The 27791-nt window shown below is 37.0% G+C and overlaps 1 protein-coding gene across 1 annotated transcript; it reads right to left on the reverse strand.

The window, feature by feature from the left end:
- Positions 1-3: 3 nt before the first annotated feature.
- Positions 4-26121, reverse strand: CDC7 (cell division cycle 7). The gene is made up of 12 exons (XM_068965002.1): positions 26078-26121; positions 25246-25423; positions 17276-17359; positions 15405-15540; positions 12027-12120; positions 11799-11941; positions 10658-10910; positions 9929-10024; positions 8974-9152; positions 8064-8146; positions 2897-3046; positions 4-1571 (listed from the first exon to the last, which is right to left on the reverse strand). The coding sequence occupies exons 2-12, from the start codon at positions 25358-25360 to the stop codon at positions 1174-1176; spliced, it is 1731 nt and encodes a 576-aa protein (XP_068821103.1). The 5' UTR covers positions 25361-25423; positions 26078-26121; the 3' UTR covers positions 4-1173.
- Between the last annotated feature and the right edge of the window lie 1670 nt (positions 26122-27791).

Genomic DNA, 27791 nt, shown 5'->3' on the forward strand with positions numbered 1-27791 from the left:
GTATTATACTCTGTGACTACCAAGTGGGAAACTTCTCAGCAGACCTACACCCCTAGACTCAATTCCCTTAGTAAATCTGACATGCTGTCATTGATATATATATATATATATATGTAATTTTGTATGTCACAATACATAAACCTCTATCTTAGTTCTTTTTCTACTTTGCCTACTTCATTTAGCACTCTTTCCAATGCACCAAAGACTCTAGGAAGCGTCTTCCTCTGACCAGGACCGACTTACTCAAAATAGGATAGAGAGATCTGAATGGCTCTAGGCAGAGGAGGAATCTCCAATAACATTGTCAATTCTGTGTTCACTCTCCTTTTAGCAGCTACCTAATTATATCTACGACAGAATGCAAAAACCATATATATTCAGAGAAAAAGAAAAGCATTTTGAACTTTGAATCTTTACCTTGGTCCCACAGCTTCCCTTTATCAACACATTATTTTAACTTCCCAATATGAACACAGGCGGTATTTAACAAAGTACCCAGAAGCCTTGGAAAGCACCATAAAATTTCCAAGGAGAATGTGTTTTAGATGTGGGTAGAGAAGGCAGAAAAATCAAGAGAGAAACCATTAAGAAAAACATGGCAATTCACACAAAAAAAGTATTAAAAAATGAATAAATAAAACTCAATTTTAAGTAACATCCCAATATTTTCTCATTGTTTTAGTGTTCATAAAAGGTATAATCCATGCCTCTAAAAAAGGAAATTATCTTCTCTACCTCCAGAATAATTAGAGGACCAGCATCGGGTTGAGTTTTCCAGAAATACATATAGCTCAAAAAAACAGAAAACTTGAAGGTTTTTGACTCACTGAAGTCTTTAATTCCTGTCACAACCCTCAATTTCAAGACTCATACCTTGAAGCCCTATGTACCAGGCTAAAACTGTTCCTATTTCTGCAGATGGCAGTGACAAACAATTAGGTAAATGAAAGATCTGATTCTTCCTGGGTAGATCTAAAAAGATAATTTTGTCAGTCTAAGAACTATCCTAGGGAACTTAAGTCATCTTAATCTGTATTTTAGAATCTCCTAGGAGAGCAAATATTAAATAAATTATTCACCCTGACCTGGCCTCTAATCAAGAATTTATGGCTATTACAAGTAACTCTTTTTCACTTTACCTCACAATACATAATAATAAACATTAAAGAATAATCATAAACTCATATCTTTAAAAAATGGATGCAACAAAGCTTCCGCTGCTGTTATTCTTGAAGCTGGATTCAGATCTAGGAGTTTATCAAGCAGGTCATAGGCTTCATCAGGCACCTCATCCCAGCCTTCTAGACTGGTAGCAGACGGCTCAAAATTGCCCCCACGGCCACTGCTGCCACCTTCATATGATGAACTCCCTGAGGGCTGCGCTTGAGGTGTCTGTATGCAGTGAACAATTTTATGGTTTTCTGTCTTCTCTGAAAAAGCTGGGTCATGAGAACTGCACTCCTGTACATCACTTGTTAATTTAGGAGTGTGAGAATTTATACCTCTAAGCTTCTCACAAAGTTTTCTCAAGTCTTGTGCTGGAACTTCTTTGCTACACAATATTGACTTGCCTAAAAGAGAAAAAATATACATATATCATATTATTTGAATATATCAGAAGTCTCTCCCATGAGAAACATGCAAGTCCAACTGTTTGCTCTGTGCATATATTTACACTGAATGTGAGATACAGCACCATGTGCTGTATTTTAGTTGTGTTTTACATCATGCAGTTGAAGGTCAACTCATAAAGTGGGAGATGGTAAGTAGAAAACAGTGCCTTAATAAGTAACATAAAGGACTCTCCTGACTCCGCCAAAATCTTCAGCTTCATCGTATTCTGTAATCTTTAATCAGCTGCAGTTCCCATTCCCTCTTCCCCTTCCAAGCTTCTACATGCTTCTGACTACGTTTCCTGTCTTTGATGAGGATGCCCTGCACCCCCTCCACCCCTATGCCCAGAATACTCCCACTTACATCACCACTCAGTTCAAGCATTATTACCTCTATGAGGCCTGACACTCTCAGAGTTGATCATTCTAAGCCTCTGTTGTATCCTGTGACAACTTCTATTATTCCTTTTGCAGTTCTGTATTGTAACCTGTATTGTAATATCTGTCTGTCTCACCTATTAGACTATGAATTCTTTGAAGATAGAAGCTATCATTTTCTCAACCAACTGAAAAACATACTCATGCAAGAACACAATTTCTGATGTAACAATCTTGCTTTCCTTTATGGTTCCATCTCTCAAGTATGTATGCCGTACTTCATTCTATTACTCTCAGATAAAATTTTCTTGTAACACTGGGTTTGTCGAAAGGTTCTTTTGGGTTTTGGGAAAAACTCCGAATGAACTTTTCGCCTAACCCAATAGTTTCCAATAAGGTACAAGGTTGTAGACTGACTCTGCTGCAGGACCACAAGCGCCACTGACTTTTCCTGGTAGATTAGACTGTGCCACTCAGATGGATAATCATTTTTGCAGTGGTTCTTACTCAGAAATAGCTCTTGGTCAAAATTACTTGTTTTCTCAAACTAACAAATGTCAACCCTTTCTATGTATAACAGTTTTCTGAATCATATTTTCCAGGAAAAGGTGGGATGAGACCAGTATATGTATTTCCTGAAGTTCCTCTGATAATTTTGATATGCAACTTTGATTAAGGCACACTGACTCTGGGGCTGGGCAAGAGGCAGCCCTGTTACTTTTGAGGTGGGTTGACTGAAATTTTGTCCCAAAGGAGTGTCCCATAGTTTGTAGTCACTAACACCAGAGAACTTTACAAACAAAGGACATGTTTATTTGTAAAGAGAATTTTGTAATAATTTATTAAGTGATCTGCAGGAGATTAGCAAAGGTATGTGTTTCATTCTATAATATAAAACTGCTTACCAAAAGTTTTAGCAGCCTGGATAGTTTCCCTGGATCCACGAATTGTCATAATTTGAGCCAAAGCAGTTAAATCATCACTTGCTTTATAAAATGGATATCTTCCACTAAGCAAAGAAAGGAATATGACGCCTGCAGACCACATGTCAATTGCTGTAACAGAAAACACACTTTAAAAAAAAAATCCCCAATCTATGATACTTCTACATCAGTAGCTCTCAATCTTTACTGTGCATTTAAACCCTCTTAAGAACCTTAGAAGAATTCTGATGCCCTGCCCCAATCTCCACAGAGGTTCTGATTTAACTGTGCTGGAGCAGGGCTTAGGGATCAGTTTTTTAAGTTCCTCAGGTGCTTTTACGTAATTTCAAAGTTGAGAATCCCTGGTCTAACATCCTTAATGCAAAATACAGTATTTCCTTTCTTGAGCAACATAAGAGTTGGTTAAGTTTAAAAGGACAGTTTATCACTAAGTGAATGCACATTTTATAACATCAAAATACATCCAAAGTAGCTACATACGAAAGAAAAACTGAATGCACCCCGTGAGTTACACAGCATAGTACTGAGAGTGTTTCATGTTAGTGAAAAGTATTAAACATTAGAAGTTCATCTTCAGCCAGATGCTAACCCCAACTTTTATTGTGGAAACTTTAATCTCCGTAGTTCTTGCAGTTATGACTAAGACCAGCTCAGCCTCATGTGAAGAAACTCATTAAAAAATTCATATTTAGGGATCTCTTCTCTCCTAATGATTGAACTCCCAGTATCACCAGCCCCTTGACCACTGCATCATCTGACTTTCTTGGTTTCCTCTGAACCTCTGCCTTCTCGTTCAATGTTTTCTCCAAGCCATAAGGGCTGAGTTTCCCGAATTCCAACTTCTATCCTGTATACTCTCCCTGACTGGCCCTTCATCTACTTCACAGCTTCAATTATTAATACCTTTTACGCAGTCCAGACCTCCCTGAACTTCACTTACTTTTTTCTCTGTTGGACATCGCTGTGTGGATTTCTACAAACATCTCAAATCAATGATGACCCCAGTCATCTTTATCTTTCCCTGTACACGTTACTTCTTTATTCTCCCCTTCCCTTGGTTACTGGTACCCATTCGAATCTCCCAAGCTAGAAATCTGATCAACATCCTGGATGTCTTTTCCCCACCAGCTCATACCCAAGTCCCACATCCAATCATCCATCAAGCTTGGCCGCCTTTCCAATTCTTCACTTTCTGTTCATTCCTATTATTAATGCCTTGTTCAGGTTTTCACCACCTCTCATCTGGACCTGCACACACCTCCTCTCTGCATACCTGCCAGAATTAACCCATCTAGAATACAATTATTACCATCTTTTTCCCTAGAATAACTTTCCAAAACCTACAGGATATAATCTAAACCATGTAACAACTGTGATCCAAACTTGTCTACCTCTCTCCAGGTTGGTTTCTCACCACTCCTTGACTTTCACCATACATTCTAGCAACACTAAACTTTTATTGATTCCTGTATGACCATGCTATTTCTTGAGTTTCTCTGCCCACGAAATCTCCAATTCCAATTCATTCTCTTTTCAGACATTCTCTCTTCCATGAACCTCCTTCCATAATCCCTTCAGGTAAGAAGAGTTCAGTTCAGAGGCTCAGTCGTGTCTGACTGTCTGCAACCCCATGAATTGCAGCATGCCAGGCCTCCCTGTCCATCACCAACTCCCGGAGTTCACTCAAACTAACATCCATCAAGTCGGTGATGCCATCCAGCCATCTCATCCTCTGTCGTCCCCTTCTCCTCCTGCCCTCAATCCCTCCCAGCATCAGAGTCTTTTCCAATGAGTCAACTCTTCTCGTGAGGTGGCCAAAGTACTGGAGTTTCAGCTTTAGCATCATTCCTTACAAAGAACACCCAGGACTGATCTCCCTAAAGGACTGGCTGGATCTCCTTGCAGTCCAAGGGACTCTCAAGAGTCTTCTCCAACACCACAGTTCAAAAGCATCAATTCTTTGGCGCTCAGCTTTTTTCATTAAGTATCCCTAAATACTCTGTATAAAGTTTTATAACCATACTTAACAGTTACTTTATAATTATTTGCGAGTGTGTCCTGACTAGAGTGGAAGCAGATAGTTTTATTCATTTTTTTAGGTCATTAGCAAGCACAGAATAAACCCACAATCAATGAATACATTTCTGTAAAGTCCATAATATAAGTGAATATAACAGGATTCATCTATTCAATAAGATGTTTTCTGGGTTCCTGCTCCAGGACAACTCTTTCAGGTTACAGACTTTTTTCTTTTTCAACACAGTTTTGGAGGTCCTAGCTACAGCAATCAGAGAAGAAAAAGAAATAAAAGGAATCCAGATGAGAAAAGAAGAAGTAAAGCTCTCACTGTCTGCAGATGATATGATGCTGTACATATAAAACCCTAAACATAGTATCAGAAAATTACTAGAGCTGATCAGTAAATTTAGCAAAGTTACAGGATACAAAATCAATACACAGAAATCACTTGCATTTTTATATACCAACAATGAAAAATCAGAGAGAGAAATTAAGGAATCAATCCCACTCGCCATTGCAACAAAAAGAATTAAATATCTAGGACTAAACTTACCTAAGGAGACAAAAGAACTGTACAAAGGAAATTATAAGACACCAATGAAAGAAATCAAAGTTGACATAAACAGATGGAGAGATATTCCATGATTCTAGGTAAGAAGAATCAACATTGTGAAAATGACTATACTACCAAATGCAATCTACAGATGTAATGCATTTGATAGGGATCAAATTACCAATGGCATTTTTCACAGAACTAGAACAAATAATTTCACAATTCACATGGAAACATAAAAGACCCTGAATAGCCAAAGCAGTCTTGAGAAAGAATGCAGTTGGAGGAATCAACCTTCCTGACTTCCGATTATACCACAAAGCGAAGTCATCAAGACAGTATGGTACTGGCACAAAAACAGAAATATAGACCAATGGAACAAGATAGAAAGCCCAGAAATAAACCCATGCACCTATGGGTACCTTATTTTTGACAAAGGAGGCAAGAATATACAATGGGTCAAAGACAGCCTCTTCAATAAATGGTGATGGGAAAACTGGACAGCTACATGTAAAAAGAATGAAATTAGAACACTTCCTAACACCATACACAAAGATAAACTCAGTGGATTAAAGACCTAAATGCAAGACCAGAAACTATAAAACTCTCAGAGGAAAACATAGGCAGAACACTCAACGACATAAATCAAAGCAAGATCCTCTATGACCCACCTCCTAGAGTAATGGAAATAAAAACAAAAGTAAACAAGTGGGACCTCATTAAACTGAAAAGCTTTTGCACAGCAAAGGAAACTATAAGCAAGATGAAAAGACAACCCGTAGAATGGGAGAAAATAATAGCAAGTGAAACAACTGACAAAGGATTAATTTCCAAAATATACAGACAGCTCATACAACTCAATAACAGAAAAACAAACAACCCAATCAAAATGTGGGGAAAAGACCTAAACAGATATTTCTCCAAACACCTACAGATGGCTAACAAACACATGAAAAGATGCTCAACATCACTCACTATTAGAGAAATGCAAATCAAAACTACGATGAGATATCACCTCACACTGGTCAGAATGGCCATCGTCAAAAAGTCTACGAACAATAAATGCTGGAGAGGGTGTGAAGAAAAGGGAATGCTCTTGCACTACTGGTGGGAATGTAAATTGATACAGCCACTATGGAAGATAGTATGCAGATTCCTTAAAAAACTAGGACTAAAACCACCATATGACCCAGCAATCCCAGTCCTAGGCATATACCCTGAGGAAACCAAAATTGAAAAAGATACATGTATCCCACTGTTCAATGCAGCACTATTTACAATAGCTAGAACACAGAAGCAACCTAAATGTCCATCGACAGATGAATAGATAAAGAAGTTGTGGTACGTACACAGAATGGACTATTACTCAGCCACAGAAAGGCACACATTTGAGTCAGTTCTAAAGAGGTGAATGAACCTAGAACCTACTATACAGAGTGAAGTAAGTGAGAAAGAGAAAGATACAGTATTCTAATGAATATATACAGAATCTAGAAAAATGGTACTGAAGAGTTTATTTACAGGGCAACAAAGGATAAACAGACATAGAAAACAGACTTATGGACATGGGGAGAGAGGAGAAGGAGGGGGTGAGATGAATGGTAAGAGTAACATGGAAACTTACATTACCATATGTAAAATAGATAGCCAAGAGGAATTTGCTGTATGGCTCAGAAAACTCAAACGGGGGCTCTGTATCAACCTAGACGGGTGGAATGGGGAGGGAGATGGGAGGGAGGTTCAAAAGGGAGGGGATATATGTATACCTATGGCTGATTCATGTTGAGTTTTGACAGAAAACAACAAAATTCTGTAAAGCAATTATCCTTTGATAAAAAATAAATTAATTAAAAAAAATCTATTTAACACTATTATACTATTTTCACAATAACAAAAAAAATTTTAAATCTAACACACAATCATGTGTGTCACACAAGAATTTTGAGGTATTAGACAAACATATAAAGTTACAAGTCTTAAGTTAGCAAAGACTACTAAATACAACTTTTCCCCCCACAAAGGTAATGTTAAATTATTTCTAAATCATTTCATAAATAGATAAGCAAAATGCAATCTATTGGGGAAAAAAAAAGGCAACACTAGATTTCATTAATAATACTATCTCAAAAGGGGAATGTCACACTGCTGCTGCTGCTGCTAAGTCGCTTCAGTCGTGTCCGGCTCTATGTGACCCCAGAGACGGCAGCCCACCAGGCTCCCCCGTCCCTGGGATTCTCCAGGCAAGAGCACTGGAGTGGGTTGCCATTTCCTTCTCCAATGCATGAAAGTGAAAAGTGACAGTGAAGTCGCTCAGTCGTGTCCGACTCTTAGTGACCTCATGGACTGCAGCCTACCAGACTCTTCCATCCATGGGATTTTCCAGGCAAGAGTACTGGACTGGGGTGCCATTGCCTTCTCCGGTCACAATGCTAGAACCACTTATATAATTTAGTTAAAAGCAGAAGAGCTCAAATTTAGTCATAAGTAGACAAAAATCATAAGATGAAATTCATGGCAACCAATTTAACTGGATTTTGTATTTCTGGGGCAACATACCTGTAGTTTGATTGGGGCACTTCGTCAAGACCTCTGGTGCTCTGAATCCTGGTGTACCTGCCCTGGGTGCAACCTGTTGCCGCCTTATGATGATGAAATAAGTTTAATTATTTAAGACCAAAAATATAACACTCATCAGTTTAGTTCACAGTAAACTCTACTTTGCCATCTATATAAATAAATGTTATTATAAAGCAAATAACCCAGTGGGATGAAAATCCTGGATTTTGCTTCTATAGGCCTCTCCCCACACACCAGCTCCTAGGCCTTATTTCAGAATGGGTTCAAGGTACTTTCACACATAAAAAGAGGTAGTGTAGGATAAGAGTCATAATGGAAAAACAGAGTAAAACAGGAACTCTGGGATATAAAAAATTTCTGTTTGGCGTGATTAATTAGAGATACTTGTTCACTTATACACTTGAGTTAATTTGTTCACTTATACACTTGAGTTAATCAGGAAAGGCTCATGAAAGCTTATGAAAGTCCTGAACAGAAAAAAGGAATTCATGTGTGGCCAAAGAGTTGGGAGGTGGGAGTGAGAGAAGAGCTCTAGTATTTGGTTCAGGTTACTCTACACAGGCAGGAATAAAGAAAAGAAGATAAGCTTAAATCACCAAAGTAAAGCATGCAATTTTGAAGTTTCAAAAGAGCTATCCCTACCACTACAAAACCATCTCATGTGAAAGCAAATGTGCTTCCCAAAGAGTACATGTGTCTAAAGGGACAAGCACGAGAACAGCTGTCACCTACTCTTCAAGGTGCTTATCTGTATCAGTGCCTGTGCTGTTCACAGGACCGCCTTTTTCCTTTTCACTCACTTATATTAACTGTCCATCAAAATCAATGTAATTTCTCATCTTGTATGGCACCATACTGGTGGTTTTACAGCACCATCAAAACACATTACCTTGAAAGGCAAATACTGCAAACTTTATCTGTTGCGTAACAGTCACAGGTCAGGCTAGCTGGGCAAGAACTGGCAGTTTTCCTCATCACACCACTATTCATAACTTTTGTAGAAATAGTCTTCTTTTTTGTTCCTAATTTTCTAGACAGTAAATCCACAGTCTTTGACTGCTTCATAAGCTGTAAAAGAAAAGTCATAGTCTCTATTTTCATGACATTTAACATGATGCTAGTATATGCTAGTAACAGTAAAAGCAATAGGGGAAGTATAACTTTCAAAACTGCTGAACAGGCTGTTGGAATGTAAACAAACACTTGCCTATCAAAACATTTAAGGCCTTTTTAGGTTTCTGTGTTGAGTAAACATAAAAATTTACTAACAGGTCCTAGTTTGGTGAATATTTGAATTGCACTTTATTAGAACTTTCCCTGAAATGTTACAAAAGTATAAAACAGTTATGTTCTAGTGTCTAACTCCATTTCAGAACTGTAAACTGCACAATTACATCAGCTAAAATCAGTTTTAATTTGTTGCTCATGCTATCTAGCTGCTACAGGATATCTTAAGTCCATTTAAAACCATTTAACATGGATGAAAATTCTATAAACTTTACAAACATCTTTACACCATCAACTGTATCAGAAATGTGTTAGTTGTTGGGAGCTTACAACTCCAGCCAATGAGAGATAAGGCCATTCAGACACGGTCTAAATGTTCCCTTAGAGAAAGAGCAACAATAGGCAGCTAATCAAAAATGATGAAAAATTCCATTAGAAAAGTTCATACCTGGAGAAAATGAAAGCACTGACTAGATAGATGCTCAAAGCAGTAACACCTTCTGCTAAAGAAAAAAACCTTAGTAACTTACTGATAATAAAACCTAATCTAGCCATTCCCTAAATTCTCTCCAGTGTGACACTGACTGATGATTGCACTATTAAGCTACATTACTTACTTTCACTGCAGGGCTCTCATGTGAAATGGAGCTGTGTATATTGAAATTTCTTTCTCCAAAAACAGAGCGCTGGACAGAAAGGCCTACAGATCCCTCCTACAATACCAACAAAAACAAGGAAAAGAAGGATTATATCTGTAACACTTTCTGCCAGCTGTACTCTGCCATAGTTTTGAGAGAGTTAAGTGACATAAAACAAAAGCAGCTGCATCCAAGTCATCCTCAGGCACCAAAACACTTCTGTGAAAGGAGAAAATAGTCTAGACAGAGTTCTTAACTGCCATACAGTGTTATCACAGTCCACAAATACACGTAACTGAAAAATTATAAAACCACCTGCATGGATGTTACATGTTGCTGTGCAGCTAAAATGGAGATAGACACTTTGGAATTTTTTTCCTCTATAACTAATGTTTTTCTTTTAAAAAGGATAATATAAACTTTACACATGCAGGGGTAAATTTATCATTTTCCATTTTTGTTATATAATACAATTGTAGTGACAAAGACATTATAAATCTACCAAACAAAATTTTTAGTTTTCAAATCATAAAGCAATCCATTACAAATCTCAGTGAAATCTAACAAACTGAATATATGACAAGTATAAACAACATATATATATGTATTTTTTAGTTGCAAGTATCATCCTAGAATCAGAACTCCCTCTGTTGGACAGAGTACATTTCTAAAACTGTACTGGTACTTAAGAAATCAAAGAGGTAGAACCTTTCCATCTTTTCCGTGTTTAGTCTGAATTTGTGCATTTGTGTAGGGCCTTTTAACAGAAGTTTTTAGGGTAGACTGCTGATCCAGCTCTTTAGGTGCTGCTGGGCCACTCAATGAAATCTTGTTGCCGGTGATTACATAGGATTTATTTTGTGAACAGCTTTCCTGGTGAGCTTCAGACTGGACAAATTTGAGAAGCTCTATTTTAGTATCATGGGTTCCTTGGGCCAAACCAAAGTCTACCAAGGCATACCTATGAAACAAAAATAAGCATTTTTATTTCTCTGTAACATTGAAAGGTTAGTAACATCATAATATGCTCAAACCACATTCACACAGAAACTGTAAATCTTCTGGTGATAAATTAAGGATTTAAAATATTCCTGAAGAAAGAAAAGTTAAGTTTTACAGACAAGGTAAAACTTGTCTTAGACAATTTAATGGCTAACTACTGAAAATTAAGGAAAGATGTCTCCCACACAGAGAAAACATCTTTTCTCCCCTTCTTCCAATGGCTTGTGCAGACAAGGAAAGCAGATGTAAACACGATCCTTTGTTCTCTGATGGTGGCAGAGATGGCATCATAGCAGATAATTTTTAATTAAACAAGTTTAAAATAAAAATAAATTAAAAATCATGGTCTAAATTTACAAGTCAGGAGTACAGAAGCCCAAGAAAAGAGGTTATGATTCTATTTTCCTTACTATACTCAATATGATCCATTGTATAAACAGCAGTTGTTAAGTTGTCAGCTTACAATGCCTCTATGTATACCATCACCAGAAAAAAATAAAAAACACAAAACTTTTAGTGTTGAAATAGGAAATTGGCTATGATGTGGGCCAATCCCCTCATTTACTAAAATGAAGCCCAGAAAAATGTATAAGGTTTAAAAAAACTAGACCCTTTCTAAATCTCTTAGCTATTTCCACCGAGCCATGGCACATCTAATGATGTATACTGTCTTACTAACACACTTTTATCTTCTCCTTGAGGGTATTTTCCTTCCCGAACCACAGTGAAAATCTAAAACAGAAAAATCTGTGCATGGTTGTTGTGGTATGTTTTAAGTCAAAGAGATGGACCCCACAGCACAAATTCATTCAAGTACAAATATTTTCTGGTAACTTTCCATACTTACTTTTTCAAGTGCCTATTATATAAAAAATTGCTGGGCTTAACATCACGGTGAACAATACCAAACTGATGAATGCGTTTCAAAGCTTTGAACAGATTAAACATATATTCCCGTACTTCTTGAAAAGAAAGAGAATTCAAAATGTCCTAAAATAAAGTTATGAATAAGGTTATAAGATTGTTTTCAATGAAATATTTAGCCGATAAAAATTCAAGAAATATTAAAACCTACCAAAAAGGACTCATGCTCCAGATATGGCATAGCAATAACCACATGATCATTTTTCCTAAAGCAGTATTTAACTCCCATGACATTGTCTTGCCCCCTAGTGGAAAAATGCACAATGAACTTTGGAGGAAAGGTCAAATGAACTGAAACTTTATGAAGTTTTTTAAAAAAATGCAATTTTAGCAATACATAAATAACACCAGGAAACTAACTTAAAGCCATCACCATATAAGATAGTCTACTCACTTAACTGAAGTTTTTTTTTTTAAACAAAAACAGCACCAGTTATGAGGTTATAATTCAAAAACAAAGGTAATTATAGCTTTAAATGGGGAAGTGACAGAATGAGAAGGAAAAGATGACTAATAAAAATGAATTAACAAGACTTAGAGATAGGATGATAACAGTAATAAATAAATCAATTAAAAATAGCTAATAATTATTGAACATTCACTACATGCCAAGCTCTGATCTAATCGATCAATCATAGTGATCAACAATTCAAATAACCTTCACAACAACCCTATAAGGATGGTACTATTATTCCCCCCCTCCCCTTTTTTTAACAGATAAGGACACTGAGGACCAGAGAGGCTACAGAATTTCCCCAAGGTAACTAAACTAGCAGGTCATGAAGCCAGGATTTGAATTCAGGCAGTGTGCTCCAGACCTAGACTTAACCACCACACTACTTCATAGAAAAATGAGAAAAACAAGGTAAACCAATTTCCATGGTTTTGAGTCTGAGTAAAACAACACAGATACTAACAAAGCATGTAGAGAAAACGGGGCGGGGGGGGAAGCATTAAAACTAAAACCTCATCAATTTGACAAAGATATCTAGATACAAGACTACATCTTAAGTGAGAAGTCAAGTGTAAGTCAGTGACTGTATTACAGATAAGTGATACCTAAAGTTGTGAAATTATGAGAGAAAACTGAGCCTTGGAAAAATCTCAAGTTGGAGGGCAAGATAAGGAAGAAGGGGCAAAAAGCCGAGACAGGAACGTCCACAAGTAAGTTTTGAAGGAAGGGGTGATCAGTAAAGAGGTCAACGAAAATAAGGACTGAGGAAAGGCTTTCATTCTGGCAAAGGGGAATTTACTGCAAAGTGGAATTAACTAATTTTCAGAAAGTAATTTAAGTGGAAAAGAAGAGGCCAAACAGGATTTACGGAGGAAAAAACAGAATACAATAGAATCAGAACGTAAAGACAGTTTTTCTGAAGTAACTGTCAAATAAAAAAATAAAAACCAGTATGGGAGCTAGAAAGGAAACAGGATCAGGTAGACTTCTTTAGCATGTACACTGCTGAAGAACTAGGAAAGAGAAACTTGCAGAAGGAGTTGTTTACAGTATAGAAAAAGGAGTAATCTTATTCAGGGTACTAGAAGGTAGGTGCCTTACAGTAGCCACTTTATTCTCCTGTCTTCTATAATAAACAGACAGCATGTTCATTCATTCAACAGATACTTAGTGTGCCCTGTTAATCAACAGACACTATGTTAGACATTTAAGGATGTGATGGTGAATAAAATTAACATGATTTCTGCCCTCATGAACTTTACTATCTAGTGGACAATATGGATAATAAACATTGTAACAAATAATGACAAAATGTAAGGATTTGAAAAGAGAGCAAACGGTCCTGATAATGAAAAAAAAAAAAAGATCTCATTTAAATCAAAGATCACTTTCAAGTGATACTGTTGTTGCTCAGGGCAGAAACATAAGGAGTCAGCATGCAAAGACTGGCAGGGGTCTTCCTGGTTAGGGAAGCAGTATAGGGAGCGGCCCTGAAGTGAGAAAGCTCCTGACTCAAATTTGAGGAGCTAGAGAAACTAGGGCACAGTGAAGAAAGTAGAAAGACTGACATGAGATAAAGTTGGATATTTTTCAAAGAACATTGAGAAAACATTGAACAATTAGTGGAACTAACAGTATCCAATCTGAATTATATACATACATATTTTTATATTTTAAGGATCAGTCTGGCTGTACTTTGACTATGGGTTTAAGAGAGGAAGAGAAGAAGCAGGCTATGTAGTAATGGAGGCTTGGACTAAGACAGCAGTTGAGAAGGTAAACAGATATGGATGAGATTTTAGATGTATTTGGGAGGCAAAACTGCCAGGACATGATGATGGATGTGGACTAGGAGAGATACGGAGAAACTGAGTGTGATGATTTCTGGCTTCGGTATCTAGGTAGACTATGGTGCCATCTGCTGAGATGGATAGATGAAAACAGATTGTGGCAATAGGTAATTCTGGGGGCCAATGAAGGTGGATTAAAATTTACTTTCTGGTGTACTAGGTTTGAGATGTTTATTAGGTACCCAAATGGAAGTGTCAAATAGGCAGGTGGATATACATATATATAGATATATAAATCTCAGTTATATATATATATATAAATTTTTATATATAAACATGAGTTTATATATAAATACAAGTTCTGAGGTTATATACACTTGTGGGAATCACTACTATGTATTTAAACCCATGTGGGATACATGACACCACTTAAGAAAGCCTAGAGAAAGAAAGCCCAGGATCAAGTACGGAAGAACTCCAACATTTAGGGGTCAGGCAGAAGAGGAAGAACTGACAAAGATACCGAAAATGAAGGCCAAAGAAAGCAGGGAGAAACTGAAGAATAAATAGCAGCAGAGAAGTCTAAAGACAACGGTTCAAATCAATTATGCTACATACTGCCAGGAGTTCATGTGAACAGAAAAAGGAACTGGCAAAATGAAGTCAGGGCTGACTCTAAAGGATATTAATAGTTTCAGTTTAGCACAGAGAGTAGCCTCACTTGTGCGTGTCTGTGTGTGTATGTGTGTGTCTGCGTAGTTAAAAGGGAGGTATGGAAGTGAAAACAGGTTTGTGCAGGTTAATTTTTGAGAAGTCTAGCTGTGAAGGGGAGCAAAGAAATGATGGAGTAGCTGCAAGAGGGACAGAGGTGCAGGGAGGATAAGAGATACTGTTGACAAGAATGACCTAGTAGAGACACACCAATGACAAAGACATGCTAGAAGATTCTGTTGTTCAAAATAAAAAAAGAGATGAAGCTGTTAATATCTAGGGAGATGTGAAATATGAGTTCCCCACATTTTAGACCATGGAAGACAAGGTCTATGATTTGGTAGGAAGATTAGAAGAAGTCCTAAGAGAACAGAAGTCAAGCTGAACCTCAAGGGAAATCCACCCTAAAAATTAATATAAACTTCACTAGCCATTCCAAGATTAGAGGAAAAGGGCCAGCAAACTGTAAACACCCGACTGAAGAATATGTTTAATTCACAGACAATCTCATCATCCCTATGAGCTATCTATTAATATCTAAAAATCTTAAAAATCATATATAGCAGTTGCCTACCCAGCCACTGTTAAGCACTGAAGTTCAGCTGCAATTCTTATGGGATGACTTGTTGGAATTAAGTGTTTTAGAGCAATTTTCTCTTCAGGTCCAACTTGTAACTGTGCTGTGGCCAAATAAACAGAGCTGAAAGTGCCTGTAAAACAATTTATTAGAATCTTTTAATATTTGGCTTTTAAAAATGTTTACGAGACAATGCTACAATAATTCTTAAAAATTGCTTGGAAACTAAAATTATCATAATTTATCATTAATATTCTAATGATACTGAACAAAAAAAGCAAATACATTTGTATTAATAAATGGAACTTATTTTTAATTTTTAATACATTCTTAACTGGTGTCACTTCTTTAGGTGATATATTAGTTAAGTAAAGTTATACAGTAAATCTGTTTGATTGGATCAGCATAAAATATTGGTATTTCTATGGTATGACCCATTCCAATAAGTATCTATCTTTCTACAATATTGCCATTTGAAATTACTATCTTTAGACTCGGATTCAGGTCTGTTAGAAGTAAAAATTATAATAATCTAAGAAGAGGAAAACCTACAACATTTTTCATTTTAAAAAGTTTTTTAAACTTTAAAATTTACCATGAAACTAAACAGAAAAAAAATAAAAGACTGGGTGGTCAATTAAATTAGAGAAACACTGAGTTAAAATAAATTGATAGATTTCTCATTACAAAATTTTCTAGACCTTTAATGTATTGAAGTACATCATAAATAACCAAAAAGGCACTATACATGCTATAATTTTCAAACTTATTAGCCTCAGATCACACTCCAACCCTCTGCCTCCCCAAGAATAGTTAGCTATTTGTTAGGAGGACACCAGAGGGCTTCCCTGGTGGCTCAGTGGTAAAGAACCCTGCCAATGAAGGAGACACGGGTTCAGTCTGCGGGTTGGGAAGATCCCCTGGAGAAGGAAATGACAATCCACTCCAGTACTCTTGCCTGGGAAATCCCACAGAGGAGCCTGGCGGGCTACAGTCCATGAGGTCCCAAAGAATTAGCAACTAAACTGTAACACCAAAGAGGACATGCACGAGTTTTTCAGAACAGTTTTTAAATACTAAGTCAGTGCTGGAAAAAAGGTAAGAAAATTGACTTAAGTGTCAAAAACAGGTAAGAAAAAAGATGTAAAGATTTGATTCTTATATCCCAAATCATCTCATCTTCTAATTTCTCTGCACTCACTGACTCAGCCTTTTCTCATCTGACACTTAACTGTGAAAAGCAAACAATGAAAAAATGGAAGTTGTTTTTTTTCTTTTTACTAAGTTTTTATTTTCTATCTCTCAATACAGTCACCAAAAATTCTATTATCTTTTATCTTCTCATTCCCTTCACATCTGTCTGCTAAATCTGGCCTTCATTCAGTCAGTATGATTGTGTCTCTGAATGGTATTTATGTAAACACTGACCATCCTATAAATATTGTACCAGTTTATTTATCAACTTACCATCTTAGGTTTCATATATGTTTAATTCTACCTAACTGCAATGGAAAAAGAGAAAAAAAGATTTGGCTTTCCCTGATCAAATGCCCCCACTTAAATCTTAAACTTTTTATTTTTTATAGATAATTATCATCAATAGTTATTTATACATTGATATCAATACTTTTAATAATATAAAATTATAAAGTTTTGAATAGGACTGTTCATTTTACTGTAAGTATTTATTCTTCCTTTATTTCCAAGGAAAAAAGAAAAGTTATGCCAATTGGTAATATAACCATAGTCTTCATATTTTAAAAGGGGTATTTTTCCAATAAGAAATAATAATGAAAATCAAGATCATACAAAGGAAAACAGGAGGGGAAAAGAGCTTATAAAGATAATAAAGTATATACCCAAATTACCTTCTCCAATTTTGTCCTTAATCTTAAACAGATTACCAAGCTGTGGTACAGCTTCATAAAGCTTCTCAATATCTTTTTTAACACCTGTCAAGGCAAAAAAAAATTCAGTTACAATTAATGAGTATATTTTATATTTTCTTAGGTTAAAATGTCTCAAATAATTTCTAAAACATAAATACTACGTTATATTACATTAATTACAAACAAAAATAACTAAAATAAACCTTAAAATTATAAGACTAAAAACCCATCAAATTGCTCTAACTCACAAACCTCTTGAAGGAACAGACAAAACTGAAAAGTAACTGAATCACTTATACCCAATTGCTGTTGCTCTAAAATTACATTCTGACAGACATACTGTCACTGTATAGAATACAACACAACGAACAAGCTAAGTTTAAAAAATAACTAAACAATCTGAGCTGCGATCACTAGATGGCATGACAAGGACACAATGCAATTTTCTTGAAAACTGTTTCCTTCCTCCAAAGATGCAAAATCTTACAGGCTTGGAAAAATTTTATATATTCAATATTCACAGTATACCCTAGAAAGAAGCTCTACTTAAAAAGTATCAGGAATGTTAAAAAATATTCTTTAAAAATTGTCCCAATTACCAGTAGTATCCTACATCCTGAAAGCAGATAAATCATTACTTTTAAATAAATATAAGATCTTTGCAAAAGCCTGCATGATTAAAATACAGAAAGGAAATAATTCAAAATGTGATAAATTACTGGATACAAAGGAGATTTACATACTTAAGAGTCCTCAGATTTTATTACAATATCTAGGCCAAGCATTAGCTATTTTTAAAGTTATAACAACACTCTGCATCTGCAACAGTTTAAGATATTTTCAAAGTACATACACATGTATTATCTTTTCAGATACAGCATTTTTTCAGATCTATATAACAGCACTGTGATATTGGGAGAACAGACATAATGATCCTGGTCTTTCAGGTAAGGAAACCATATTCAGGGAAGTTAAGTCACTTGCCCAGTTTCACAGAGGTATTGCTGACAAGTCTATTGATCCACTCATTTAACACTGTGTTTTAAAAAGTACCCAGCAATTGGTGTATTAAAATACAAATGAACAAAGTTGGTGAAGCTCCTGTTCTCTAGGAGCTTAGTTTAGTGGAAAAGACAGAGGTTAAAAGCTCACTTTTAATACAAGATTTTAATTGTAATATTAGAAGAGTTGCAGAGTCTGATACGACTGAGCTACTGAGCACACACATACTCATACATATTACTAGGTAGAAGGGGAGGGGAATGAACATCTCTGAAGGTGTCTGGAAGCTTCAGGTGACAGTTAACCTGTGTTTTGAAGCACTTACCAAGTAGAGAACTGTACAAGAAGGCATTTTAGGAAGGAACTACTATGTATGCAAAGACAAGCAAAAGGAAAAAGGCAAGGATTACTGTGGAGGGAGGGGAGAGTAGGAGAGAAGACAAAAATTGAATGTGGTTGATAAAATTCAAAAGGAAAGACAGGATGCAAATAAGAGCCATGTAAAGTTATTAAGCAGGAAGATGACAAGTGGAAGATAAATCTGAGGGGAAGAATACTAAGAGGTGAAAATTAAGTAAGAGGCCAAGAAGACCTAATCCAAAAGTCTTTCTACTCTATCACTCCATCTAAGTAACAGAAAGAACTTACTTAAATTATTTAAATTACCCTCACAAAGAGTCAGACACAACTTGTAGACTAAACAACTAAAACACCTTCCCATCTACTGTGTAGGTGAACTGGAAAAGCTTCATGGATTTCAATACTACAAGAGGTAATATAACAGTAATTATGTGAACCAGTTTTAGAGATGAGAGGTCTAAATCAAAATTCTGGCTCCAGCTGGTATGACCTTTCTAAAGCAAACAGCTTATATCTGTAAGCCTTAGTTTCTCCATCTGCAGAAAATGGGGTAATACTAGTACCCATGCTGCTGAAATACTATGAGGATTAAAATACAATATACAAAATACAAGCGCAGCTTTTAACACAATGTCTGACACTGGTAAATATTAAATAAATTATACTGGTGATTCTTGTGGTGGTGGTTATGATTAGTAACATATTTCTTTAGGGCCTTTGCGCTTTCTGTTCCCCTTGCTTGAAATCCTCTTCCCTTTTAACTTTACATTGGCTAGATCAATCCTCAGTTTCCTCTGACATCCTTCTTAAATTAGCACTCCTCCCATTATCCACTTTACCCTGTTAATCGTCTTTTGGAGTTCTTATCTGCTACAAAATTATGTTGTTTGTTTGCTGTCTGCCTCCTCCCACTAGAATATAAGCTCCATCAGTACAGGCTCCCTGTCTGTATAATTCACAAAGCACTCAGCTCTTAGAACGCTGTCTGGCACATTCGTTGAATGAATGAGTTTTTACTATCATTATGGTCACTCAGACAGCTGCAGGAAAAAAAAAAAAGCAAAAGTTTATAAGTTACAACAGAGTGAAGCCAAAGACAACAGAAATCCCTTCACTATTAGCTACCACACTCCTTCACTCTGGAAACCAAAACCAAGGCCTGGGGGGAAAGCTGGCTTTCTAGCAGTCACAGTTGCCACAGTCAATTATAATCATGTCTAATGAGTGTCAAGTCCAACCAACTTCAAGTTCCAGTGTCACAGAAAAGGCATCATGAAAGGGCACTAAAATATGTTCAATTTGCTATAACATTTCTTTGATTGTAAGACATAATTTTAACAACTCTCAAATTGGGATGCAACTTACAACTGTGGTTGGTCAGCATCAAAACTCACAGAATAGGTGTCAATAACCTGGAGAAAATTTTAAAAATCAGAGGAACATTCACATTTAAACCTTAAGAGCCAAATGACTGTAGGGAGGAATTGTAGAGGTGATGAAGTACAAATCAAACATAGGCTAGCTCCACATAACTGAGCTCTTAAGAACCCATTAACAATGGCTTTTTTTTTTAATGAATTCTTCAAAGAAATTCTGCATCGCTAATATATAAGAACAATACTAGCACAGAAAAAATAGGGTATTAATGACTCTGAATACAAACAGTGATTCAGAAGAGATAGATCCAAAATGTTTATCGTCCTTTTCATGTATGTACTAGAGATATATAATTATTTGTCTAGTTACAGCTAAAAGAACTCTTCCAGTAGGTATATAAAAAAATTCTAGCGATAAGGAAAAGCCTTGTGTCACAGTATAACTGGCAGCATGTCTGAGCAGTACATAAAATAATGGTCTATCTTAACAATCAACAGTATTTAGGCATGATGAAATATTTTAACAACCTTTTGTGGTCTTTTTATTACTAAATGTACTAAAGTGTTTGTGTGTATGCTTTGTTGTATGTACATGATTAATAACACCCATAGCTTTGTAGTAGGATGATACAGTTTCATATGGCTATTTAAGTAATCAAAATTAAATAAATTTAAATTAAAAATTAACTTCCTCAGTCACACTAGCCACATACGACAACATACAAACATCTCTGTTATTGCAGAAAGTTCTAATGGACAGTGCTGATATAGACACTGAAATCTAAAGAGTCTGGAGTCAACTCCTATCATTAAACCACATTAGTGCTCAGGTTTTTAACCTGTAAAACAAAGGAGTTGAATTAGATGAACTTCACCTTCCAACTACAACATTCTATGGCTTTCCTATGAGTTCCATATTCAGAACCTCCCTTTGCATAAACGTGAGCTGGCAGTTAGTAGTAGAGACGCTGGTTAGCTGTTAGAAATAACTAGAAAGAAAATATAACTAGTAAGAAAATACTGTAATGCACAAGCCATGTGAATGACTATGCAAGCTCAATGTGTTTCCATACCACCAGCACTTACTATGCAGTCACCCATCTGTACAAAATTCAAATTATGATTATATGAAGGTTTCCTGCTTACAGAACAACTTTGATGTTTCTGAATGGAAAAACTTCCTGATAATCAAAATGAATGAAAAATCCCCAGTGTGGAAAAACCCCCAGATTCTGAAGTGGGAGATGAGAGTTGATCTTGGAAGACAGTATTCATGTCAAAAGCTAGAAAATACTACTACAGGCAGAGACCAGTGAATATCAGAGACCAATGAAAATACACTTTGAGGATTGGGGAAAGACCCTGAAAAGTCCACAAACTAAAATATTATTTGAACTGTTAAATATTATTTAAATGAAGATCTAGGCTTCTGTTTTGAAATTTTAAGTGAATATTTTCCTGTTTTATAATAGATCTAAATTGGTCAAAGCAACAGCCTCCTTAACTATACTCCCTGCTTTCACCCTCGAGGACCTATAATCTATTTGTAACACAGCAGCCAGAGTGACCATAAGTCACCATATCACTATTTTGCCCAAACCCACTAATAGTTTCACATCTTGCTCCACATAAAAGCCAAAGAACTACCTCCTTTCCCTCCTCTTTGACTTCACTCTCATCACTCACCTCCTTGCAGTCACATGACCTTAGCTATTTCTAAATGAGAGCACGCTCTCAGCTTAGGGCCTTCACACTTGCTGATTGCTCTGCCTGGAATGCTCCTCCCCAGATATATGCATAGCTCCCTTCTTCACCACCTTCAAGTCCTAGTTCAAATGTTACCATACTAGAGCTTCCCTGGTAGCTCAGAGGTAAACAATCTGCCTACCAATGCAGAAGGCAGAGCTTCAGTCTGGAAGACCCCACAAGCCATGGAGCAACTAAGCCTGTGCGCCACAGCTGTGTTCTAGAGCCTGGGAGCAGCAACTACTGAAGCCCAAGCGACCTAGGGCCTGTGCTCTGCAACAAGTGAAGCCATCGCAAAGGGAAGCTGGCACCCTGCAGTGAAGAGCAGCCCTGGCTCACTGCAACTAGAGAGAAGCCTGGGCAGCAACGAAGACCCAGCACAGCCAAAAACAAATAAATAAGCAACTTTGTTAAAAAATGTTACCACACTGACCTTCTCTGACCAGTTTACTAAAATCACAGTCTCCTCCCCAATATCATCTCCCCTCCCCCGCTACATTTTTTTTCACTGCACTAATCACTTTTGAATATAGTATTTATCTATTTTCTGTCTCTATCCACTAGATTGAGGGCATTGATTTTTTTTTTTGTCTGTTTCATGAACTGATTTATTACTAGCACCTAGCAAGGTGTTATGTTAAATGTAACAGATTTAAGAAATATCTATCATATAAATGAAATGCTTTCAATTACTATGGAGTAACACTGATACTCCAGGAATATGTCTTGCTTATTCTGGGGCTTCATGTACTGCCTAAAATTATGCTTCCTGTAACTTGTTTTATATATAATTAAATGTAAATTAAGATCACATAATTTAGGGAGATCACCCAAACTAGACACTCTTGACAGTGAAAGGGGGCACTAATAATTACACTGTGATAATAGGCATAAACTGAAACTGTTTCAGGCAAACCAGGATGTTACCTATAACCCACTTTAGAAGTGTGGGCTAAGAGCTATTCACATAACACACCAAAAGCAAGCCTTCCAATACAGTTCAACAGTATAGAGGAGACATTAGGAGCACATAGAGTTTCTTCTTTCACTGAAAAGACCTTCATCACTTACTAAACTTGGCATATGGTAGACACTCAAAAAAATAAAAAATAAAAAGCTTGCTGAAAATATGAAAGAATAAACTTTTGATAGTTTAAATAATATCTATTGTTTATAGATATCATTTACAAATATATCTACTGTTTATAGATAATATCTATTATAGAATAAACTATGCCAGGAACTTCATTCATTGCAGCATTTTTTGTAACAGGAAAAATGGCAAACAATCTAAAGGTTCAGTAAGAAAAGGCAATTGAATAAATTATAGCATACCATGCAATGGAACATTAGGCAGTCTAAGCTACAGAATATTTAATTACACTAAGAAGTGTTCAAGATACATATTGCTAAGTTAAAAATGGAGATTAGAAATACATTGGCTGTGATTCCAATTTTCTTTTTTTAATGTATCTCTGTATGCACAGGAAAACTAAGGAAAGGTAACAAAATGTCAACAGTGGCAACATCTGGACAGTGGCATATTCTCTTTCTATATTTTCTTCTCTAAGCATGTACAATAATCAGAAAAAAAGTTACTATATAAACAGCTGACCAATATTCCAAAACAAAGGGTCATACTATGTACCCATTATACTAAGATTTTTACTTTATATCCCTGCATTAAAACATGCCTTCAAATATTTTCAAGTACCTACTATGTGCTGAACAGATTAAGGCTCTGGGAATACAAAGATATACAGAAATCCCACCATTCAAAAGTTGTTCTATCAAGGGAAATCATACTAGATCATGAAACAGTTATGTGCCTGGACTTCATCAGCTTTATTCCTTATTCAAGTCATGTTTTTGATATAATGTTAGCTTTTTATTAAGGGTCAAATAAAAAATAACCATATGAATACAATTTCAGCATGCTTTATAAATTATAAAAAGTACTGTTTATAATGTTCAATGTTCTGTGACATAAAAGCTACAAAACTTTGGAAATCTGGAATAAAATCCACCTTACTCTTTATTTTCTAGCAGATTTTCAGAAGAGTATTAGAATAATAGCTTTTACCTGAACATTTACTAGAGCCAAGTCAGATTCATTTATTCATATACCCTGCCTAATGCACAATGTACATCGGGAGCTATACAAGATACTGCCTTCAAGGAGCTTATAGTATTACTGAAGAGGCAAGATACACAGAGTGCTTAATAATACAAGAATAATAATATAATGACTGTTACTGTATGTATCTAATGACATAGGGAAAGCTGAACCTCGAAAAACAGGTAACTGCAAAAAAAAGGAGGGGAAGAGGGAGAGTATCCATGAAACTGGATGAAAGTGGCATTTTAAGATTATTCTAGTGGCAGTGTACAAACTGAACTGGAAGATGAAAAAGGAAGTGAAAGGTGGCAGCTTAAGTAAGAAACTTCACTGTAATTCAGGAACAAAGTGTAAGGGAATGAAAGTGGGAATGGGAAGATAAAATTGGGGGACTGGATGAGGGCAGCAAATACAAAGCATAAGCCAAAAATAACTTTTAAGTGTAAAGTTTTAAGTGTAGAAACTTTAACTGGAATAATAGTGGCTTTCATCAAATAGGGACATCAAAGGGTACTTTCATCAAATAGGGTACTTTAACATCAAAGATGAGTTAAGCTTTAGTCAGAAAGCAGAAGCATGGGATGTCATATTTTTCCAGGGTTCAAGTTAAAGTCTATTTTGTAGTGTTTGTGTGTATATAGGTATATCTCATGAACAAAGAGTCAAAATTAATATTTTTGAAAAAAGCACTTAATATGGTTAAGACAAAGATGGAACAAGAAGATTTAGCTACATTTTAGAGGGAAAAAATCAACAGTTAATTGGAACTCCTATTTAATCAATATTTACTGAATGTCTACTGTGTTGCAGACACAGTGCTACAGCAGGAATAAAGGTGCACATTATAGTGTACAAGATCAGGCACTGTTTGATACTCTCATTTCAAGGTCTGGGTGAGAGTCAAATATTTCATGATGTACACTGAGATACAATCCTTTATTACTGCTACAGACACTTCATTTACTTTTGTCAGTGAATTCTACCTTTGAATACTTAAGTGAAAGTCCCTCCAATGTCCATTTCTAAATTCAAGCTTAATGCAATATGGTGAGTAGAAATAAGAACACAGGTCTAGAAGAGAAATTCTAGTTTGGCTATCAACAAACTGTGATCTTAGACAAGCACTAATATTTCGATTTTAGCAGCTTCACCTGTAAAACGACATGGCTGGACTACAATCCTTTTAAAATGCAATCCAATCCTAAATCTAGATCTTATGTTTTACCGATTCGTAAAATACTCCTATATAAACATACAACTCACTTTGAGATTCAGTGTTTTGGTTGTTTTTTAATAAAGGAAATTAGAGAATTGTTGCTTACATGTCTTTGGAAATAAACACATACCTGGTGGTTTCAAATTCTGCTCTTGTTTTTTTAATGAGCCATCCGCCTGAAACTGGCCACCAAGGGGAGAAAAAGTCATTGGCTCATCCATCCGAATCCCCAAAGCAGGCTCCATCACAAAGCAAGTGGGGTGCAAAATGCCAGCTACAGGGTCATGTCCATAGGGGGACCAAAGCAGCTGTGAAAATCAGAATACTGGAGTAGATGAGAAGTTTAAAAAATGCTACTGTCCCCAAAGCAAACACTTAAAAACGCACCTCTGTCCAAATCCCCAAAGGAAAGAAAACCGTGAACCATTTGTAAAGATTCCATGGGCTTCACTTTCACCTCTCAGACATACCGGCAGGGGCTGAAGGGAAAACTGCCTACCGGGGGAGTCTGCGGTGGCAGACGGCGGTGGGAACTGCAGAGGCAGCGAATCGGGTGGGGGAGGCCTTAGTGTGGAAAACGGTTCGACCTGGAGGAAGAGGGTTGAAGGAGAACTTTTGACTACTGAAAGGGAGCGCCGGAGGTTTATCCAAGGCTCCGTGCAACGTGGTGGAGAAATGATAACGTCACGTCTTGGGAGCGCCGGGCGGCAGAGAAGGGGGACATAAATGGGATCCCTCCCGGAGCCCGGCCCGCGAGCTCCGCGGGGAAAGACCTAGTCCCTCAGAGCCGAGACCGAACTGGATGCTTAGTGCGCAGGCGCAGGACATTCCCGCCGCGGGTCAGTGGGATCCGCAAGGGTCTGGGGGAGTAACTGAGCTGCGACGAGAGGGAAATCACAATCTAGAATTCGTTCCTAATCCCTCACAATCCCGCGCCATGGACCAAACCGTCGGAAACTCACGGTTTAAAGGAATACGGGCTTCTGGGGCTTCCCAGATGCTTGGGTCGCCGCCTCCAAGTCTGCCAAACACGCCTGCGCAACACTTCCCGCCTCGCCGCTTCCAGTTGCACATGCGCACTGTAAAGCCCTCGGCGCTGCGGCGTCTGCTTCTGGGAGATTGCGCAAGAGGGTTGGGTTTCTTCCCTAAGGCTCTGGCTGTCGGAAGGAACTGTTAGAGATGTAAAGTCCGGGAATAATCCTTTAATAAAGAATATAATGAAACTTAAGGTTCGGGCTTTAATAGAGTTTCAGGAAAGGGGATAATTAAAAAGTCTCAGGTACTGTAGTCCTAACACATCCTGACTACAGAGACGTTGGGCACTCTGGAAAAAAAGACAACTTGACTCCCAGATTCACTTCTTTTTGTTGAGTGCCTTAGTTATCCGTTAAAATAAACAAAAAAAGGCAATTGCCAATTGTTTAGGGCTGTATTCGAGGACATGAACCTAGTGACAGTCAGTCAATCAGTCAGTATAAATTTGAGCCCTTGGCTTTGCGGCTGGTTTCTTTAGGTTGGGCTTACAGAGGTGAATATATGATGGAAAAAACCTCCATCCCTTAATGAAGTCATATTCCAGTGAGGCAGTGGCAATAAACAAACAAATGAACAACATTCTTTTAGATGTTGGCGAGGGCTCCAAAGAAGGAAATAAAGTGGAAGGAAGTGATAGTCACCAAGAAGGAGGCACCATGATGGGAGCCAAATGGGAAAGAGATTACTTGGCAAAGGACAGAGTAAGTGCTGAGATAGGAATGAGCTTAGTATGTTGGGGGAGGGGGGGATTTTGCAGAACATTAACGTCAGACAAGGCCACTCTGACAATGATGGATCAAGAGCAAGAAAAAGATCACTTTGTAATCATGTCTGAACATAGACTAAATATAACCATTGTCCAAGCCACAAAAAGGAGTAAACATTTCCCTATCCTTGCTGATATGAGTGACTGCTGCTTCTTTGCTAATTATAATTTTAGTCTCTTTCCAGTAGCTGATACTCAAGTCACTCTCAACAGTACTAACTAAAATACACAATTATAGAATTACTTCTGCCTTCCTACAGCTTCCAATCCAGAGCAAAGTCCCTGTTCCTTGAGCCCTTCCCTCAATCACAATATTTCAGTTCAGTTGAGTTGCTCAGTCGTGTCCAACTCCCTGCAACCCCGTGGACTAAAGCATACCAGGCTTCCCTGTCCATCACCAACTCCTGGAGCTTTCTCAAACTCATGTCCATCGAGTCGGTGATGCCATCTCATGCTCTGTTGTCCTCTTCTCCTCCGGCCTTCAATCTTTCCAGCATCAGGGTCTTTCCCAGTGAGTCAGTTCTTTGCATTGGGTGGCCAAAGTATTAAAGTTTCAGCTTCAGCATCAGGCTTTCCAATGAATATTCAGGACTGATCTCCTTAGGATGGACTGGTTGGATCTCCTTGCAATCCAAGGGACTTTCAAGAGTCTTCTCCAATACCACAGTTCACACAAATTCAAATTTCTAACACCCTGTTACTGAGATGTCATATGATTCTCCATGGTGTACATTCTCATTGAAACAAGTAGTAAACCTAACTCATTCGTTACAGTTGTGTTCCTAGTGGTCTTTTGGTGGAGGGCATTGATAATAAATCTAAGACACTTGTTAAGATATCTAAGTGATAACATCAGGTAAACAAGTGAATATATT

The sequence above is a fragment of the Capricornis sumatraensis genome, chromosome 2 (genome assembly GCF_032405125.1).
Source record: "Capricornis sumatraensis isolate serow.1 chromosome 2, serow.2, whole genome shotgun sequence".
Classification (NCBI taxonomy): domain Eukaryota; kingdom Metazoa; phylum Chordata; class Mammalia; order Artiodactyla; family Bovidae; genus Capricornis; species Capricornis sumatraensis.

Excerpts from the sequence above, each read along its gene's own strand:
- CDC7 (XM_068965002.1), bottom strand. The coding sequence starts at position 25,360 with ATGGAGCCTGCTTTGGGGATTCGGATGGATGAGCCAATGACTTTTTCT. Across the intron at positions 17,360-25,245 it reads GCAGAATTTGAAACCACCAG|GTGTTAAAAAAGATATTGAG; the intron begins GTATGTGTTTAT and ends TTGCCTTGACAG. Across the intron at positions 9,153-9,928 it reads ATGAGAGCCCTGCAGTGAAA|CTTATGAAGCAGTCAAAGAC; the intron begins GTAAGTAATGTA and ends TTTCTTTTACAG.